The sequence below is a fragment of the Sturnira hondurensis genome, unplaced genomic scaffold, assembly GCF_014824575.4.
Source record: "Sturnira hondurensis isolate 20B ecotype Veracruz unplaced genomic scaffold, ASM1482457v3 Scaffold0006437, whole genome shotgun sequence".
NCBI lineage: Eukaryota > Metazoa > Chordata > Mammalia > Chiroptera > Phyllostomidae > Sturnira > Sturnira hondurensis.
The window spans coordinates 1827241-1846088 of NW_028079068.1; the positions used below are offsets into that span (position 1 = coordinate 1827241).

The 18848-nt window shown below is 53.6% G+C and overlaps 1 protein-coding gene across 5 annotated transcripts in view; it reads left to right on the forward strand.

Annotated features, from left to right (window-relative positions):
* The window catches only part of HIPK2 (homeodomain interacting protein kinase 2), a 165421-nt gene that overhangs the window by 50230 nt on the left and 96343 nt on the right, over positions 1-18848 (forward strand). For 4 of the 5 annotated variants that reach the window (XM_037049080.1, XM_037049082.1, XM_037049079.1 and 1 more), the window contains exon 2: positions 5205-6288. In XM_037049080.1, coding sequence (XP_036904975.1) covers positions 5205-6288 — 1084 coding nt within the window. Of the gene's footprint in view, positions 1-5146; positions 6289-18848 lie in introns of those variants that run through there. The other variant, XM_037049078.1, reaches the window with a different exon arrangement.

Consider the following 18848-nt stretch of genomic DNA (forward strand, 5'->3'; position numbering starts at 1 on the left):
CCTAAGTAGCTGGGGAACCTGGATTTGTTTGGAGCACAGAAGAGACAGTCTGTCCTCTTTGTGGTAATAAGAAAGAAATGACTTCTTTTAAATAATCGGCTTTAATTCTGCTGCCCAAAGTGTATGCTTTAATGTCGGTTTAATAGGAGCTGTTTTTCATTTGCCACATGCAAGCAGGAATATATTACATAGAGTTGTATAAGTTGTCTTCAATTTTCATAAATTTCTTTTTAAATGCTTTTTGCTGATCATTTTTATAACATCCCCATAAACTTGCATCGGCCACAATAAAAAGCAACGCAAGGCCCCCGTGTAAATCTGATATTCAGGGTTGTGATTCTGACCTGCTTCAGACAGAGTCGCAAGGTGACGCGCAGACTTTTAGAAGCTTTAGTTCTAGGTCGTGGTGACTTGCTGAGTGAGAATGGGGACACCTTGTCAGGCCTTACCTTGGGAGGTTCCATAGGCTCCTGTGGACCTGTCTGGGTCTCAAGACCCCTGAGAGGAGCAGGTGTGATAACCGCAGGTTTACCCCTCAGTGATTCCCTGGGTCCCTCCCACCCCTCGCTCCCCATGGGCTCAAAATCCATCCCTCGCCCTTCGATTGTAATAGACTCCCAGCAAAGAGGAGCAAAATGCACTGTCTTCCAAGGAGCCCAGCAGGAAGGGCAGAGATGAGTTACGAAACAACTGAGATGTTGCTGTAGGACTAGGCTGAAAATATGCCTTAAGCCCCTGCCTCTTCTGAAGAGAAAATGGGCAGTAAGGAGGGGAGCAGGCCTGGACGAATACGAAGGTCACTCTGCAGACAGAGACGCGAGTGGAAACCATGAAGGTGCTCCCCTTCCTCATCACATGGTGCACCTTAACCTTTCACGGTGTCACATGCCCGTTATATCTCAGTGAAGCTGGAAAAGAGAGGAGGCCCTATGGGAATTGTGTCTATTCCTTGGAATGGGAGCTGTTGACCTCAGAGAGGAGCAGCCATGACTGGTGACCACACCAGCTGTGCCCGAGGCTGAGACACCCAGCATGGTGAAGGGCGTTTGTCGTCCCGCAGGTCTCTGCTCCAATCCTGGGCGTCTGTCACCAGAGGTAGCCAGTGACGATTTCCACAGTTTTATGACCCTTGGCTGCCATCCCAATAAGTCATAAGCCGTCTTCTTCCCCTCTGTAAAATTCCACTCCCACACCCTGGCCTTTCCATGCAAATCCTTCCAAAGCAGTGGAAGTGGGGTACCGCCTCCTCTGTGTAGCACCTTCTCAGTGTGTTTCTTCTACTGCCTGCCCTTAGGGAGGGATGCCCCCCAAAACATACTGACTGACTGATGCTCCCCAAAAAGTACTCAAGGACTGGGGACTAAGGGGCAATCGAGATACCAAGGATAAAGAAAAGGCTTATTTGCTTTGCCCCTGCCATGGGTAAGTTATTAAAAGTCAAGGGATTAGTCATTTCTGTATCGAATAAAACATCTTGAGCCATATGGATATTGGATTAGATAATGAGGGAAGAACCATTCTCCGTGTTATTGTAGGGTTGGGGGAGGTTGGCTTGACTAAAAAGAGCTGTGAAAAGAAACAGGTCAAGTGCAAGTTCTGGCTGAGCAAACCGACAGTCTTGTCAGCAGAAGGATGTGCAGAGAGTGCAGTCATGTCACACATGTTAGAGATCAGGGTCCAAACAAGAAAGGAAGGCTCCGTCAGAGCTAGGGGATCAGGCTCAAGGTGGGGTTCAGAGCAGGTGCTGGGGAGTCAAAGCGTGTCCAGGCTGCAGTACAGACGGGTCCTGAATGCCGACCAACCCCAGGACAGGAGCTGCCTGGCCTCTGCCTTGGGTTATTTTTTTTATTCTCAGAGAAAAGAGAAGGGACGGAGAAAGAGAAGGAGAGAAACCCTGATGTGCGAAAGACACATGATCAGTTGCCTCTCACATGCCCCCTACTGGGGACCCAGCCTGCAACCCAGGCATGTGCCCTGACCAGGGATCAAACCAGCGACCTTTCAGTTCGCACGCAGGCCAGCCCTCAGTCCACTGAGCCACACCATTCAGGGCTCTGGCTTGGTTTTTTAAAAAAGTGTCAGTTAGCATGAAAAGTACTGGCAGGTTTTTCTTGACTTTCTAGCGTGAGTCCAGGTTACTAAGTGCCTGTGATTATAGCCTTGAAGGCCAGGCCATTTAGGACTTTATTCCATCAACTGAGTGCCTACCATGTAAAACAAATAAACTCAGCTTAATACTGGGGAAAGCGCAAGGACATGGAAGGTATGAACTATAGTTGGCCCCCAGAATATAGCCTGGTTATGAAATCATGACCTCACTGTGTAAAAAGTTAAACAGCACAAAAGAGAAGTGATTCCATTCAACAAGAAGAGATTTTGAAAGGCAGAAACATTGCATGATTGAATAGGTGGCACCTATGGTGAGCGCCTAGGAACCAAGAGTTGGGGTGATCTCTGTGGGTTGGCGAGATCTGGGAAGCTTGCCCTCGAAACTGTCTAATTTTTGGATAAGTTGAGAGAAATGGTGACGGCATGCGGGATGGAGGAGTGGCGTGAGAGCGTGGAGGTAGGAAGTTGAAGAGACAGCCTAAAAACAATAAAATAGCTTAATTACAGTTGAGGGTTGAGGAAGGTTAATAGTTGGAGATGAAGCCAACAAGGTAGTTGAAATACAAATGTGGTGATGTTGAATTAAAGAGTCCTCCAGTGTATCTTCTAGACACTAAGAAGTCACCAAAAATTTTTTGACAGAGGAGTGACGTGCTTAGAAATAGTCTAGGAAAGTTAATCTGGTGGCTGAATATGGGCACATTAGAGGAAGAGAGAGAGAGAGAGAGAGAATGTGTGTGTGTGTGTGTGCGCGCGCGCGCGCGCGCTTGGGTAGACCAGATGTCTGTCTGCGCTTGCTTCGGTCTAACTAATAACATGATAAATGTTTTAACTATGGAAGCAGCGGCAAAGAACAGAAATAAAGAGATGGATACCAGAGAGATTTTTAAGGAGAGGGTAATAAGACTTAACCCCTTCTTCATCAAAGGTACATATGCGTTGTTTTGTAAAAGGTGAAAAACTTAGATGATCTAAAGAGAAAGCAGAGGATGGAATGCATTGTCTTGGAACCAAGGGGCTAGAAGACCATTTTATGGACAGAAATGGATGTTAGGTTAGAGGGTGAGGGGGCTGAGTTCTTAGGTAAAAGCGATGAGTTGAGCCAGGAGGCAGAGCTGTATTACCGGAAGGCAGGAGGGAGAGCCCAGCCCGTGATAAACACGGGGGAGTCGCCTGCGTAGAGTTGACAGTTGAACCTGTTTGAATGGCTGGTATCTTCCCCCGAGAAACGAGTCAGAATGTTGGAAGGGCCACCCTTTTAAAGGAGGAAGAGGAAAAGGAAGCAGGCACAGTGTGCGACCAGACCCTGGGGAGCAGGTGACAGACTCGCAGGGACACAGGCCAGAGCACCGAGAAGGAAGCTGTGGTCGCAGGGTCAGGTGGTACACAGGGGTCAGGGAGGAGAGAGACCCAGGAGAAGGACCGGGGGCTGAACAAAGGCCACTGGACTCCGCAATTAGGAAGTCATTCTGCTTTAAGAACAGTGTCACAGTGCGTGTGTAGGAATAGGAGGAGATGGATGAAGGAGTGAACCTGGAAGAATGGGGAGCATACACCGTTGACGTCAGGTGAGAAGAAGTAAAAGGAGAGACGATGGCCTTCCAAGTTGGGCATTGGTGTGGGACGCACCCGTGCACACCGAAGACGGAGATGGGGGCATCGGTGCATTTGCCCAGACTTAATCAACTAACTACCAAGGGCTTGGACCCTTGGAGAAATTGACAGCTGTAAGAGGAAGAGAGGGCAGTGAGGGACAAGGAGGACAGGGAGGAATCACGAGAACAGGGGAACTTTTAGTGCTGGGAAGAAGAAACGCCCCTTCCTCTGAGACTGGGGAGGGGGTAGTGGCGGGTGTCGATGCAGGAATGCTCGAAATGAGGAGAATAAAGGTGGAAAGCAGGGCTGCTGACCTTAGGCTTCTGAACAAAGCGGAAGGTGGGTGGCCTCTGAGAGGGTGGACTAGGGTGATGGGGTGAAAAGCAAAACGTTAAAAATACCACCCTGGTCATGTGCGGGGGCAGGGGGTCGGCTCAGAGAGACACGGGCATTAGGTTGGTGCTGCACAGAAACCTTGAACTTCCCTCGTGCCCTCATAAGAGATGGTTATGAACTGCAGCTTAGAAGACACGCGGTGTTTGTTTCTACTTTCACTTCTAAGAACTTCCTCTCCCTCGTTGCCTTATTTTTCCTAGTACATTTTCTATGATTTCTTTAATTTCTAGTATTGCCATAGTTATAAATTGTATAGCCGTTCGAGAGACAGGCTCTTACAGATTCTTGAGGTTATCTCAATTGTGGGTGAGCTGTTGGTATGAAATAATACTTTCTAGATGAATTAATTTATTGATACATACACTTACCAGGAAAAGTTAGTGAATAAAACCCAAGAATTGTACTACCTGCTTCTGTCTAAAAGGCTGATGTAAAGTTTTAGACGATCTAATTGGAAACATCAGCAGGACTGCCTATGTCCTCAAACCTACAGAATTCATTTAAGAGATATTTAAGAATAAGATCCGAGGGGCAGTTGTGGGTCACCCGGAAACTGGCACGTCATGAGTGGCTCCATGATGGGACCTGTGTGGCCAGATGTGTCTTCACACGACTGGACCAGGCGGTCAGGGTCAGTGACAAGGAAGAGCTGACTGTGCAGGACAGCACACGTGACAATCACGTAACAGTTCCCCGGGCCACCTGCTACAGTCCTCGGTTTCGGTAGGAGTGCAGCCCAGTGAGAACCGAGGAGGAATGTTTCCATCACACATAATATTCATAACAAAAGTAAATAATGCACAAAGCTCTGGCGTTCTGATTCTGTATCTCAGCCTTTGGTACATTCCTGACTCTATTCTACAAGTGTGTGTGTCCCCTCCCCTGCCCGACCATGGCAGGTGGAATACCAAATGACTCGGCCCACAAACCGAGTGACCAGAATGTGCTTCTGGGTGGAATAGATTCACTCTTCCTACCTTGGTGCCGTGGGAGGAAAACGTTCTGCGGGCTCCCAGCCACGGGCCCCAACGGAGGTGAGCCTGCCGAGCTTATTCCCGCCATGGCGACTGAACCATTTCTTCTTCCCTTTCTTTCCCTTGTAGGTATGGCCTCACATGTGCAAGTTTTCTCCCCTCACACCCTTCAATCAAGTGCCTTCTGTAGTGTGAAGAAACTGAAAGTAGAGCCGAGCTCCACCTGGGACATGACTGGGTACGGCCCCCATAGCAAAGCGTACAGCCAGAGCAAGAACGTGCCGCCCTCTCAGCCAGCCACCACAGCCGTCAGCGCCTCCTTGCCGATCCCGAACCCGAGCCTACCTTACGAGCAGACCATCATCTTCCCAGGAAGCACCGGGCACATAGTGGTCACGTCAGCAAGCAGCACGTCCGTCACCGGGCAAGTCCTCGGCGGACCACATAACCTAATGCGTCGAAGCACTGTGAGCCTTCTTGACACCTACCAAAAATGCGGACTCAAGCGTAAGAGTGAGGAGATTGAGAACACAAGCAGCGTGCAGATCATCGAAGAGCACCCACCCATGATTCAGAATAATGCGAGCGGGGCCACCGTCGCCACTGCCACCACGTCCACGGCCACGTCCAAAAACAGCGGCTCCAACAGCGAAGGCGACTACCAGCTGGTCCAGCATGAGGTGCTGTGCTCCATGACCAACACCTACGAGGTCCTGGAGTTCCTGGGCCGAGGGACGTTCGGGCAGGTGGTCAAGTGCTGGAAAAGGGGCACCAACGAGATAGTGGCCATCAAGATCCTGAAGAACCACCCGTCATACGCCCGGCAAGGCCAGATCGAGGTCAGCATCCTGGCCCGCCTCAGCACCGAGAGCGCGGACGACTACAACTTCGTCCGGGCCTACGAGTGCTTCCAGCACAAGAACCACACGTGCTTGGTGTTCGAGATGCTGGAGCAGAACCTCTATGACTTTTTGAAGCAGAACAAGTTTAGCCCCTTGCCCCTCAAGTACATTCGCCCAGTGCTGCAGCAGGTGGCCACGGCCCTGATGAAACTGAAGAGCCTGGGCCTCATCCACGCGGACCTCAAACCGGAAAACATCATGCTGGTGGATCCATCCAGACAACCCTACAGGGTCAAGGTCATCGACTTTGGCTCCGCCAGTCACGTGTCCAAGGCTGTGTGTTCCACCTACTTGCAATCCAGATATTACAGGTAAGGCTGTTGGTGCCGCGGCAGGAGATGCTGACCGCCCAGTGGCACACACGGAGAATGTGCAGTTGTCGGTCAGTGCGAGGGAGATAAAGTTCTGTGCCTGCGGTGTCTGCCTTCAAGTGATCGGGATTTACTTGGGAAGTTAGCACGTGGGCACATGGAAGTGGTGATTAGAAGCCAGAACGAAGCCAGGGGAGGCCTTTGGCGTGTGTGTTCAGAGTTGGAAGGGGTTCCTGGGGCTGTGGTGCGGAGCAGAAGCAGAGCAGGGGAGTTCGGTCCTCACGGATGGTCGAATCCAGACATGGGTGGAGGAGAGAGGGGGGCATGCGTTATTGAAGTCACTGTGGCAAAAATGCGCAAGACGGGTGGGAGACAAGGACCCCTGCCTGGTCAGAACAGAGGACCTGTGGATGGGGGAAGCTGTGACCAAAAGGACAAGTTGGGACAGGGCCGTTGGGGTCTTAAATACCTGACTAGGAGGCTGCAACTGTATCTCCAAACGGGGAGCGTGCACCGAGGCATTAGAATGGTGTTGGGTAACAGGACCAACCTGATGCTCTGAGACGGCATTTACATATCCGTGCAGGCAGGATCCGAGAAGGGACGGACTAGCTTAGGGCACGTTGGCTTGCTCCTGGCGAGAAAAGGCCAAGTTTGGGGTCGGGATGATAAGCAGATGATGGGAAGATTGTAGGAAAGTGCACGGCTTTCGTTCCTTCACTCACTCCTCAAGGGTTTACTTCACTTCCCGCCCGAGCCGGGCACAGTGCCAGGAACGCAGCAGGTGCCGTCCTGGGGGCCTAGCGTGCCCGTTTCCACCGCTGCTCCACGTTAAAAATCACCGGGGCTTTTAAAAGCAACCTGACTCGGGTCCTGATCCCCACAAACCGAATCAGCATCTCTTGGGGGAGGCGTGTTTTTAACAGCATTTCTGGGGGTTTCACTGTGCAGCGAGGGTTGAGAACCGATGCTCTAGGCGGGGCGGGGAGCATGAGAGCGCTGGCTGTGGAGTGAGAAGCCTGGACTTGACCCTGATCCCGGCACTCGCTTAGCTGTGTGACCCGGGCTTGCCGCCTCACTTCTCTGTGCCCCAGTTCCTCACCCATAAACTGGGGAGGTCGGTCACCGCCTCGTGGGGTTGTCGGGGTGGTGGCAGGCTGTGACGTGGTGAGCGAAGCACTTTGCTCCGGCACGTGGTGGGCGTGCAGGAAGGAGTGGGTACAGTGGGAAGCAGGGCGGTCGTTGGAGGCGGCGACGGGCTGTGTTGGGAGTGATGCAGAACAGTCCGGCGAAGGTGGACGATGGCAAGAAACAGAACCAAACTCCCAGGAGGAGTCAGGGATCGTGACACAGATCAGAGGCTGGCACGCAGCAGGAGCACCAGCATCCCAGCTCATCTGTGTCTGCTCTCCAGTCAAGGACATGCTTTCGCCAAGCTTCCTTCCAGGCCACGGAGAAGAGGCTGGCAGGCAAGCCTGAGCCAGGTGGGTGGGCACAGCTGGCCTGTCACCCGGCCCTCCACCAATCAGCTCCCCTTGTCTAGTGATGTGCTAACCTCTAGGCCAGTCCCTCCACCCCATCCCTCAGCCTGCAGCCCCGGTGGATAACCTTTGAGACAGAGTCCCCCCGAGCGCCCCACTCACGGGTTCCCAGGCCCCTCCCCGTGCTCCCTGTCTCCCCGCCCAGGCCCACTCTCCCTTTAGGAGGCATTTCCTGGGCTGCAGCAGCTCCTTTCTAGGTCCCTGCATCCTCCCTCCCCCAGCAGTTTCCTTCCCTCTCGGGTCAGGTGTGCGTGCATCTTCCCGTCTGCTGGGGAGGCACTTGCTGCTGCCTCCTGCTCACCCACTTCCTCTCCCCTCCTGGCTTCTTAAGCCTTTGGGGCTGGCTCACTGCCCTCTGCTCGGGATCCAGGCGTTCCTCATCACCACTCCATGGAGAGGTGAAATGTGAGCTGGGGCCCTGGGCTTTCAGGGGAGAAGGGGAAGCCGGGGGAGGAGGGGTGGGTGAAGGAGGATGGGCCAGGGCTGAGGCAGCACAGGGTTCTCTGAAAACCAGCCCTGGGTGGCGTCCTCAAGGCTCACCGTTGCTCCCTGCTGCTTCTGTCTGTCACTTTACGTTTCGGCGCGCCCACGCAGCACGCCACAGGCCGCTCCTTCCCGGGCCTCAGCCTGAGCAGAGGGTGAGCTGCAGCCAAGGCGAGCCACTTGGGCCTTTATGATTTCGTCGGCCCGAATTGTCACTTGGTGGACAGGTACTTGCTCTATTCAAATTGCTAAAAAGTGAGCATGGCCACCTATAAAAAGACTTTTAAAAACTCTGTTTAAAAAGCAGTGCGTGCTTAGAGCAAAACCTGGTGGGCACTAAGTTTCCTGGGAGACTCCCAAGCACTCTCATCCTCTCACCTGGTGCCCACGTGACACTTCCCACCCCTGCCCCAAAAGGTAGGCGCTCTGTTTTCCTTTGCTTCTGTCTGTCCCCGGTGCCTCGGTACCTGCAGCCCCCACGCAGGAAATCTGGCCGTGCAGGAAGACCATCTCCGGTGGACTCTCATTAGCTCTCCTGCTTTGCACTCCACCCCACTCCCTCCCAAGGCCCGAGCTCTNGGGGAAGCCGGGGGAGGAGGGGTGGATGGAGGAGGATGGGCCGGGGCTGAGGCAGCACAGGGTTCTCTGAAAACCAGCCCTGGGTGGCATCCTCGAGGCTCACCGTTGCTCCCTGCTGCTGCTGTCTGTCACTTTACGTTTCGGCGCGCCCACGCAGCAAGCCACAGGCCGCTCCTTCCCGGGCCTCAGCCTGAGCAGAGGGTGAGCTGCAGCCAAGGTGAGCCACTCCGGCCTTTACGATTTCGTCGGCCCGAATTGTCACTTGGTGGACAGGTACTTGCTCTATTCAAATTGCTAAAAAGTGAGCATGGCCACCTATAAAAAGACTTTTAAAAACTCTCTTTAAAAAGCAGTGCGTGCTTAGAGCAAAACCTGGTGGGCACTGTTTCCTGGGAGACTCCCAAGCACTCTCATCCTCTCACCTGGTGCCCACGTGACACTTCCCACCCCTGCCCCAAAAGGTAGGCGCTCTGTTTTCCTTTGCTTCTGTCTGTCCCCGGTGCCCCGGTACCTGCAGTCCCCACGCAGGAAATCTGGCCATGCAGGAAGACCATCTCCGGTGGGCTCTCATTAGCTCTCCTGCTTTGCACTCCACCCCACTCCCTCCCAAGGCCCGAGCTCTGGGTGCCCTCTTCCCGCTTCCTGTAACCCTTCAGTGGTTGTTGCCTAACCTTCCGAAGACGAGATCTCTTCCTCTTCGTGGTGGTTTTGGCCAAATATGCAAGTGTCCATCCTGCAGGTCCTCATGCCCCGCCCCTCCATGTCCAGCTCTGGCTTCAAGGACACGGTCAACCTGCACACCAGCCCGGCCTTTCTGCCTAAAATGATGTTTCATCTCACTCCTCCCCGCCACCGGGCCTCATCGGAGCCCCAGAGTAGCTTGCCGCCATCATGAGCCATCTGACTGTTGACCAGCTGTGCCTCGTCTGTCCTGGCGGTGTGGGACAGCCTGCCCCAGGCTGCATTTATCAAGCTGATTTTCCCTCTCTCGGGGGAGAGGGGTTGGGGTGGGGTGGAGCTCTTCAGCCCTCCATTGTTGCCCTGAGAAGGAAGGTGTTTCCAGCTACATCTTCAGAGAATGTGCCTGTGTTTGAGCTGCCCGGTACAGAGGGGCCCTTAGGCTGTGGATCCAAGTGGACCCAGGGCGTGGTCTCCCAGGGTCCCCCAGTATATGAGCTGGGTGCATTTCCCCCAGAACCTCTCACTTGCAAAGGGGAGAACACTTATATGTCCCTCCCTGTTTTAAGTGGGGCAGTTTTGAGAGTCTCATCCCCGCCTAGTAACGTGGGAACAGTTTCTGTCCAAAGTCTGGGTTACCGGGACAGGTAGGTGGTGGCCGAGGTGGGGGCGGGAGCAGGTGCGAACTATTACCTTGCTGGTTAGGCACCTGCTTGGCAGAGGGTGGGACCTCTTGCTGCAGGTATTCTGTGAGGCTAGCCTGAGCATGTGTGTCTCGGGAAACAAGCGCTGCATGTTTTGTTTTCCCAGCCCGAGGCATGGGTGTCCCCTTCCAACTCGAAGGTCAGTTGCACAGTTAGTTCAGTGTCAGACTGCCCTGGTCCTCAACCTTTGTTGCGCATGAGAGTCACCTGGAGAGCTTGCTAAAAGCAGATTTCTGCCAAGGTCCTGCCCCAGACCCACGGGCCCCAGAATCTGCAGGGGGTGCCCCCTGGGAAAGTCTCCACCCCCCTACCACACAGACAGGTACACACACACGGAATCAGGGGTGAGGTGGTCATACTGAAGCCCACTCACTGAGAAACGCTGCTCAGGGGAGAAAGGGGTTGACTGTCACAATGGTGTCACCTTCCAGGTGCTCCCCCCCCCACCCACGGAGGAGCAGAGTGGCAGGTAGCCCTGTCGACTGTCCCCTCCCCCTGGCAGTCCTGTCACTTCCCTATGCGGTCCTGCACGGATGCCAGGCGCTGCTTCAGAGCAGGAGGTACGTCGACGCGGGGGCACCTCCACTCTCCGTGGGCCCAGAAAACTAAAAACAAGACCAAATGTTCAGTCCCCCCTCAAGAAACACAAACAAAATGACATACCACACAGGCAAGCGATCATCAGCAGGTAACGTGTACAGATTTTTTGTTTCTGCTCTGAGCTATTCAGAGTGCCCTTGTCTGTTAGACTTAACTTGAAATACTCAAGATCATTACTAGGACTCCCCAAAAATAAGCATCAAAACGTAGGGTTTAAAATATGGCCAGTAATCTACTTGTTCATAATAATCTGACAGTTTTTTTCTGATTCTTGGAGTTGCAAAGCCCGTCTTCAAGTTGATTCCATGGTGGTTTTAGGTGGGAGTGGAGCTGTATTTGAATTCCGTTCAGGTCAGCAGATGGCCATTGGGAGACGTCCACTGGGCACCTACTCAGTGTCCGGCAGCAGATCTAATGAAGGGGGTGGCACCAGGCACGAGCTCTCACCAGGCACGAGCTCTCGTCTTGTCCAGTCTCTCCAAGAAAGTTCAAAGACACAGACAGACTGCCTAGAGAGTAATTCACACGCTTCGGTCCTGCAGGTGTTTGACCACTCAGCAGGTACTCATCGACCTCCTAGGAAACCAATGATGAGAAAACCCAGTTAAAGAAATTCAAGTTAAGGGATGATTTTGCAAGATGGGTCAACAGGGAAGGTTTATAGCTGCACTGTGGTAGATCTGAAAGGAAATGGGAGATGGGGCCGGGGGCGCCTGGAGGCGCAGAAGTTGGGGTGAATAAGGGAAGATGGGGAAACAGCGACACCTGGGAGGAGTTAAAGGCCTGGGTTGGAAAAAAGTGTGTGGGTGAGTGACATCTCACCATGGCAGCCTTCATGTCAGCTTTGACAAGGCACTTGGATTTAACAAGGAGTAATTGGGTAGAGTTAAGGATATTAATAAGGTTAATCAATTGGAATGAAAAATAAAACAGTTGGAGAGAATCCAGAGGCTAAGAGAGAATAAATACTGGTTATTCAGGAATAAAGGGAAGAGGCCCTAGATTATAATGGGTGCCCCCCACCCTGAGTCCAAATGCAAACACTCAGTGCTTTTAACCTTTCCGGTACTGTGATTACAGAATCGGCTTAGAGGGAATGGCGGTGTGTTTGGTTTGCTGTCTTGTTTATTGACGAAAGTTCTGAAGCCCAGGTGTCTTCGAGACCTGGTTTCCAATCCCACCACGGCTACTGGGTAACAGGCTCTGGAAGGAGAGTCAGAGCCTTGCATGGCGGTGCTGGCCCTTCTGCCCCCACCGAACTGTGTTCCTCCAAGTCATTAGCAGTAGAATGTCAGCTCCCCCCCAGGTGTCGGCAGATGCAGTTGTGAGGACCCTCCCTCCTGCATCTGGATCCCACTGTGACCAGGGCCTGTGTGTACAAGACGGAGTTCAGTCTGTGGCCAGAGGACAGTTTTCTCTCCTGTGGGTTGACCTTGGCCTTAGTCCAAACTGGGAACCCTCCATGATCTCTTCCCCCGTCAACAGGGAACGTGGCATATTCGAGAACGCATTGCAGGCGGACCTCATTTTATTGCACGCCATTGTATCGTGCTGCGCAGATGTTGCAGTTTTTACAGGTTAAAGAGCCACCCCCAGCAAAAAGATTACAACTCATCGTTGCTGCACCCACCCTGTTGCAATGGTCAGCAGCCAAACCTGCAACATCCCCAAGGGGGGCCTGCATTCTAAGCCGCTTCAAAAGAGGGGCATAGCTTTATAAAGCCATAAACATGAGCAGTTTCAAAAATTGCATAGCTTCTACAGATTATACTGTATAAAAGGTGGCTGACTGGAAGTTCGGTTTGATTGAAAAAGGCTGAAAGTGAGATAATGTGTTACAGGTGTGGACTTTTAAAATTAATTTGTCTTTTATTATTACTCATACAAACAATAGAAAATGTTGCTGGTTTACACCCGAGGAAATAAAGCAAAATATTCGACCCATCTGCACTCTCAGTTGCCCAGGGAGGCGACCGTAAATGCGGAAAGCTTTCAGGACTGCGGTGCCCTCCGGAGGACGAGTGATCAGTACGTTCTCTTGGCTGTCAGGTTGTCCTCAATTCTCCCCTACCCATCTCTTCACTCGAGAGCTGTACGGTGAAATCATTTAAAATTGAAACTTTCTTTATTGTGAAATAATTGAAGTCGGAAGTCGTGTACGTATTTGAGAGCATCTCTGCTCACACACACACACACACACTCTCACACACTCATGCACATGCTTGCTTGCAGGTAACACGGTGTAAACCCACACATGACACACACAGGCACAGGTGTGCTTGTGAGCACCTTGGTGACAGAAGCGAGCACACGGCTCTGACGGAGGTGCTGACGTGCATGGACGCCCAGCACGAGGAGGGACGCACACAGACACACACAACACACATGCACAGACTCGGGAGGATGCACACCTTCAAAGACACTGAAACACCTTTTACCTTCACAGGTCACACGGGCCAACCTGAGCTCCCCAGAGACCAAGGGCCCAGGGACGGAAGTGTGTTGGTGCCCCAGAAACTTGGCCCAATTTTCTCCCGAGCTGCCAACTACATGTCCCCAAACCTGAGGATAGTAGGGCTGGGACCCCTGTTGGGCTCAAGGTATAAACCAGCCGCTTTCAAAGTGTGACCCAAGGGCCCTCCCATCCCAGGGTCTCCCAGGTTCTTGTTAAAAGTGGAGGTTCCTGGGACGCCAAAGAACAGGCCTTCTCAAGTCAGGCCAGGCAACATATGTGGACACAAGCTTCACAGCTAATTCTTTTTTCTTTTCACGCTGTTGAGGCGTGATTGGCAAACAGAAAGCCGTCCATACTTAATCCAAACAACGGGATGAGTCTGCAGGCGAGTGTGTATCCCTGAAGCCGTCAGCACGCTCTGTCTTTGGCAGCCTTGTCACTTCCAGAAGTTTACTTCTGACCTGTTGATCGTCATCCTCCTCCTCATCATCACCATTATTTTATCCTGCGACAACTGCTGCTCCTAAAGACTTGAGTCCAGGGTCCATTGCCTCTGGGGGGTGAACTAAATGCCCTGTCGGGGTGGGTGAGGTGGGGCCGCTGGTGACAGCCCTCTGTGGGGTCAGGGGTCAGACCCCTTAATGTCCCACTGGTGGTGACAGTGGAGATCCAAAAGTAGTTGGTGAGCGTGACAGGGTCAGTGGGCTGGCGAGTGGGTGGCCCAGAAGGATTAGGGTTGGGGGGCACAGAGGACATCAGCATCCCCCACTTTCTGCATAATTCACAGCTGATACGGCACTGCCTTGAAGTAACTGCTGAACCCACCCCCCCTGCAGCCCTAGCTGAGCTAGAAGCTGTCACCCTCATTTATGCACCGAGTGGGTCATTTTTTTGAATTCCGAAGCTATGCCAGACCCTGGGCTTCGTGCTGAGGTTTCAAGAAGCCAGCAGGAGTGCCCCCTGCCCTGCAGTGCCGCCCCCAGAGCTGTGGTGGGCCAGCAGGGCCGGTCCCTGGGGAGGCAGCGCTGTCCTTGTCAGCCCCCGCTGTCCTTGTCTGTCTGGCCTACACATCTCCCGTTAAACTGCGAGGGCAGAGCGTGTCCCCCTTGAATCGAATTCCCCGTTCTCCTTGGCCCTTTGAGCCACTCGTACATTCTAAGTCCTGAGGGTTCTCCCTCCTGCCCTTGGCCGTCCCCTGACAGTGGGGCTCTGTGTCCCAGCTGGTGTTTCTCAGCTGTGTGGCTGGAGGGAACCTCCCAAACCTCGGTGAGGCTCTTTGTTCTCTTCTGAGAGAGAACAGCAATCCCTGGAGTTGTCGGAAGGGACGAGTGAGCGAGCCGCGTGTCACGTGAGCAGCGCACCTGTGTGCCCCTTGCCTGGCACACAGCCTGTGTCCTGTTGACAGCCATCACGCTGGTCTGGGCTCCTTCCACAGTGTGTATGCCTCTGGGTTAGCACCGCTCTTGTTTGGTCTGCTGCCATTATTAGCTGTCAACACCCCCAGCGTCCCCAAGCTTCTCGGGGTCATCTTCATCTCTTTGGCTCAGCACTGTACTTCACTTCAGTAGGTGCATACTTAACGAGGGCCTGTGTGTTTGGAGTGTGCTTAGTGGGTTCCCTCCAGCGTCAGGAAGGGACAGTGTCCAGCCCTGAGGAGAAGAGTGACATCTCCCCGGGCTGGGAGGGAGAGGGGGGGAGAAAGGCAGGTGCACTGTTTTCCACCTGAGGGCAGGCGTCCTGTCCTGCTGTGCCGGAAGCCGTGATGTCTGGGCTGGGCACGGACGTCTCAGAAGGGGTGGGACTGTGCCCTGGTGGAAGCCTCCTGGGTCTGTATTGCATTGGACACCTGCCCCGACGTCCTGCACCCACTGCCCACCTCTGCGGCATCAGAAGGGCCCAGGGGCCGAGACTGGGGTGAGGCCAGGGGCTCTCTGCAGACTCCTCGGAAGGCAGTGTGTGTGGGGGGGTTGTGGGGGGGTGTCATCTGCACGCTGTTTGTGTCAGTATGGGTATGGGGGGGTGTGAGTGTGTTAGATGTGTGTGTTGGTGTGTTGGTGTATGTGTGATGTGTGTGTTGATGTGGTGTAGGTTGGATGTGTTGTATATGTGATGTGGGTGGGTGTTGTGTGTGTGATATGTGGGTGTTGGTGTGGGTGTAGGTTGGATGTGTTGTATATGTGATGTGTGTGTATTGGTGTGGGTGTATGTTAGGTGTGTCGTGTGGGTGTGTTATGTGTGTGATATGTGGGTGTAGGTTGGATGTGTTGTGTATGTGATGTGTGTGTGTGTCGGGTGTGCGTGCTCGGTGGCAGCAGGCTGACTGGCCCACAAGCTCCCCGTGTATGGGGCCCCTTCTGGTCCTGATCCTGGGGATCAGGGTCACAACCTTAGTTATGTAAACGTTCACCATGGAAAAAAAAAAGCGTTTTGGCCAGAACGTGAGGCACAAACTGTCGGCACCACTCCTCTGTCATCCAGCGAGCGCCAGTGATGCTTCCTCTTCCCTGCGTGAGTTAGAGCTCATGCTGGCGAACAAAAGCCCACAGGTGTGAACCCAGAACACAAACAGATGCGGCCCCGGGAGTCAGGTGTTCTCACCTGAGAAAGGCCAGCCTTCTCCCTGAGTGGCTGCCAGGTGACCTGGGGCCAAGGGGGCCTCGCTGTATCCCGGCCGGGGCACCACAAAATCTGTGCATCGCCCGAGACTCATAAAGCTTACATCAAAAAATAATAGTAAAGTAAGACATGTTTTTCATTTAAAGTCTATTTACCCCTAAAGACCTCTGAGGAAACCGTTGACAATGTCAAACCCTGAAACCTTATCCTGCCTAGTCTTTCTTCCTGTGTTTGTTTTGTTGTGTTGCATTCGGACCAAGAGATGTCCCTGTCCATCCTGTAACAGGATGGCAATGGTCATCTCTGGAAACAGCCGGACAGGCACCCATGCAAACAAGTCTGCAGCTAAACAGCTGCTGGAGATGGGAGCAGTTTCTTTGTTGTGCGTGCTGTTTCCTCGTGCAGGGCACAGGCTTGTCCACCAACTAACAGTTAGGGACAGAGGCCATTAGAAACAGGTGTGACAAACCATTCACACTCTGATATGCCGAGACTCTGGGAGACCGGAACGAAGATGAACCCTTTGTGGAACTTGGTCATCCGGCCTCCAGTGCCTGCAGGGCCCTGCCCTTGGCTCTTCCATTACTCTGGCCACAGCCAGCATTCTCAAGTGTGAAACCAGACAGTTTTCCCTAAAATGCTTTTCTGAAACCAGCCTGTCCCTGCGGCGAGCCTCCCGTCTGAGGGGTTCTCGTGGTCTGTATGCAGAAGCAGCTGGTTTTGCAGAAAGGGGTTGTTTTGGATGCAGTGGGTTACCCTGTCTGTGTTCTACGTGATTGGCTTGGGGGGGGTACCCGTCCTCGGCGGCCGTCCCAGGCTTGCCGAGGCCGGTTCCCAGCAGAACGACCTGGACCGTGTACCCCAATAGCTGGGCCGAGGCCCAAGGCTGCATGCTGGGCACAGAGCCAGCTCCCTCCCTTCCCCTCCCCACTGACAGGAGCTTTTCACTCGTTTCCTTGGAAGAAGCAGGAGCGGCAGCGGCACGTAAATGTCATTTCACCGTGTCCTCTGTGGCTCCGAGCGGCCAGTTCAGGACACGGGTGCTCCGTGCCTCTCCCAGCAGTGAGACGGCTGTCTGCAGACCCGAGCTCCCGGCCACACCACTCTGATTGCCGTGCCAGCGACCCCGCCCATCATGCCACTCAGCAGCACTCTCCGCACTCGTTCCACAGAGCCATGCCATGGCCCTTCCTTATTCTCAGATGTTCCTCTTGTTTCTCGGGAGGCACTCCCCAGGGCCTCTCCCTCGGTCCTGTGCTCCCGCCTCTGGCCCTGCGCTGGCTCCCACATCTGCTTCCTGACCCGGAGTTCCAAGTCCCAGTCTGCGGGGCTCAGCACCCACGTGCCGTGAGCTCACTCCGCTCCACGGCTTAGGATGCCCCACCCCACCCTGGCCCCTCGGTCCAGCCCTGCCCCAGTCAGGTGCCAGATTTGTCACAACCAGAGGGATTTCTTTTTCTTCAGAATATTTGGACTTGGTGTGGTCCATCTATTTAGTCCGTCATTCATGCATTTGATCTCCATGGAAATTCTGCACTCCCAGGGCCAGGGTCTGGCTTGGAGACCCTATAAGGTCCAGAGCTGATGTCATCAACCAGCTGAGCTGAAAGGACCAGCCGCCACCAGCCTAGTCTAAGGAAGGGACATGGAGACAGGCCTGGGTCTCAGCATCCCACCAGCTGGGCGAGGTGGGATGAGTCTCTCAACCTCCCAGCAGTGCCGTTTCCGCAGCCTGCTGGGTCAGGTGACCTTCCACACCAGGACCTCGGGAGCCGCAAAGGTCTGTAAGTCTGAAGCATGTGTTCGGCTTCACACAGCCGCCGTGTGTCTTGCACGTAGTGGAGACCATCAGTGTATTATTATTTCCCACCAGGACCTGCTGTCCCCTTCTCTCCTACACCTAGCCTTTCCTCTTCCTTCTCTTCCCTATCCCTGTTTGTATTCCCAGGGTTCCCCCAAGCTAATCCAGGTGGGCACATCAGCAGTCGATGAGGTGTCTCCACATGTCACCTCACTGAGACACCGGGGGACACAGTTAAGTGAAATCTCAGCTTTCAGAATGTTACCGGTTAATGCTTTACTGTCACAGGTCAAGGCCGCCCCGAAAGACATATGTTCATGTGTGACTGTCAGTTTGGGGCCGCACAGGTCCAAATGAGGTTCTGCGGGCACCGACAGAAACAGTAACGGTGAAGAGAGATTTTCCTCTGAGAGACGTGCCACTAAAATTCTTTCCAACATTTTAGGTCCGTATTCTGTGTCATGGCTCATGTAGGAAGACCACATCTTCATCTCACGGCTTCGTTTTATGTGCCGTGCTTCCGCACACCTGCCGTGTGTGTGACGCCGCAGACGCCCTGGAGGCACCACCCCTGGTTTGGGGGAGTGCACGGCAGCTTCTTCGGGAAGAGCAGTTCACAGGGCACACCCATTTGGGAGAAAGCCCCCGGAACGGGAAGGCTCCAAAGCAGTTAGAGGTGCCAAGTGGGCCACCCCCTCCCAGGAGGGGGAACAGTGTGGAGAGAGTCTCATGTGAGAAACGAATTAGAGATAAGAGCATTTGTGGGAGACGTGGGTGGGAGGTTTGACTTCAAAAATGCAGATTTCAGAGGATAAAGTGCATACTTACCCACAGGAAATAGCCATGTAGAAAGCTGGGTGCATAGCTCTGTATGTGAACTAAACTTGCCTGCATTGCCGGGGCCTTTGGTTACCACGGTGACACCTATTGGGTGTCCCATTGCTGCGTGTGACTCTCATCTTATCTCTGCGGGTGGATCCTGTAGCATCTCACTGTGCAGTCAGGGCCTTGTCTGGGGTCACCCACATGCTGGTGACCAAACCATGAGTGCAGCCCGTGTGTCCTGCTCTGTCCAGCCGGCTTCTGCCCCATTGCAGACAGCT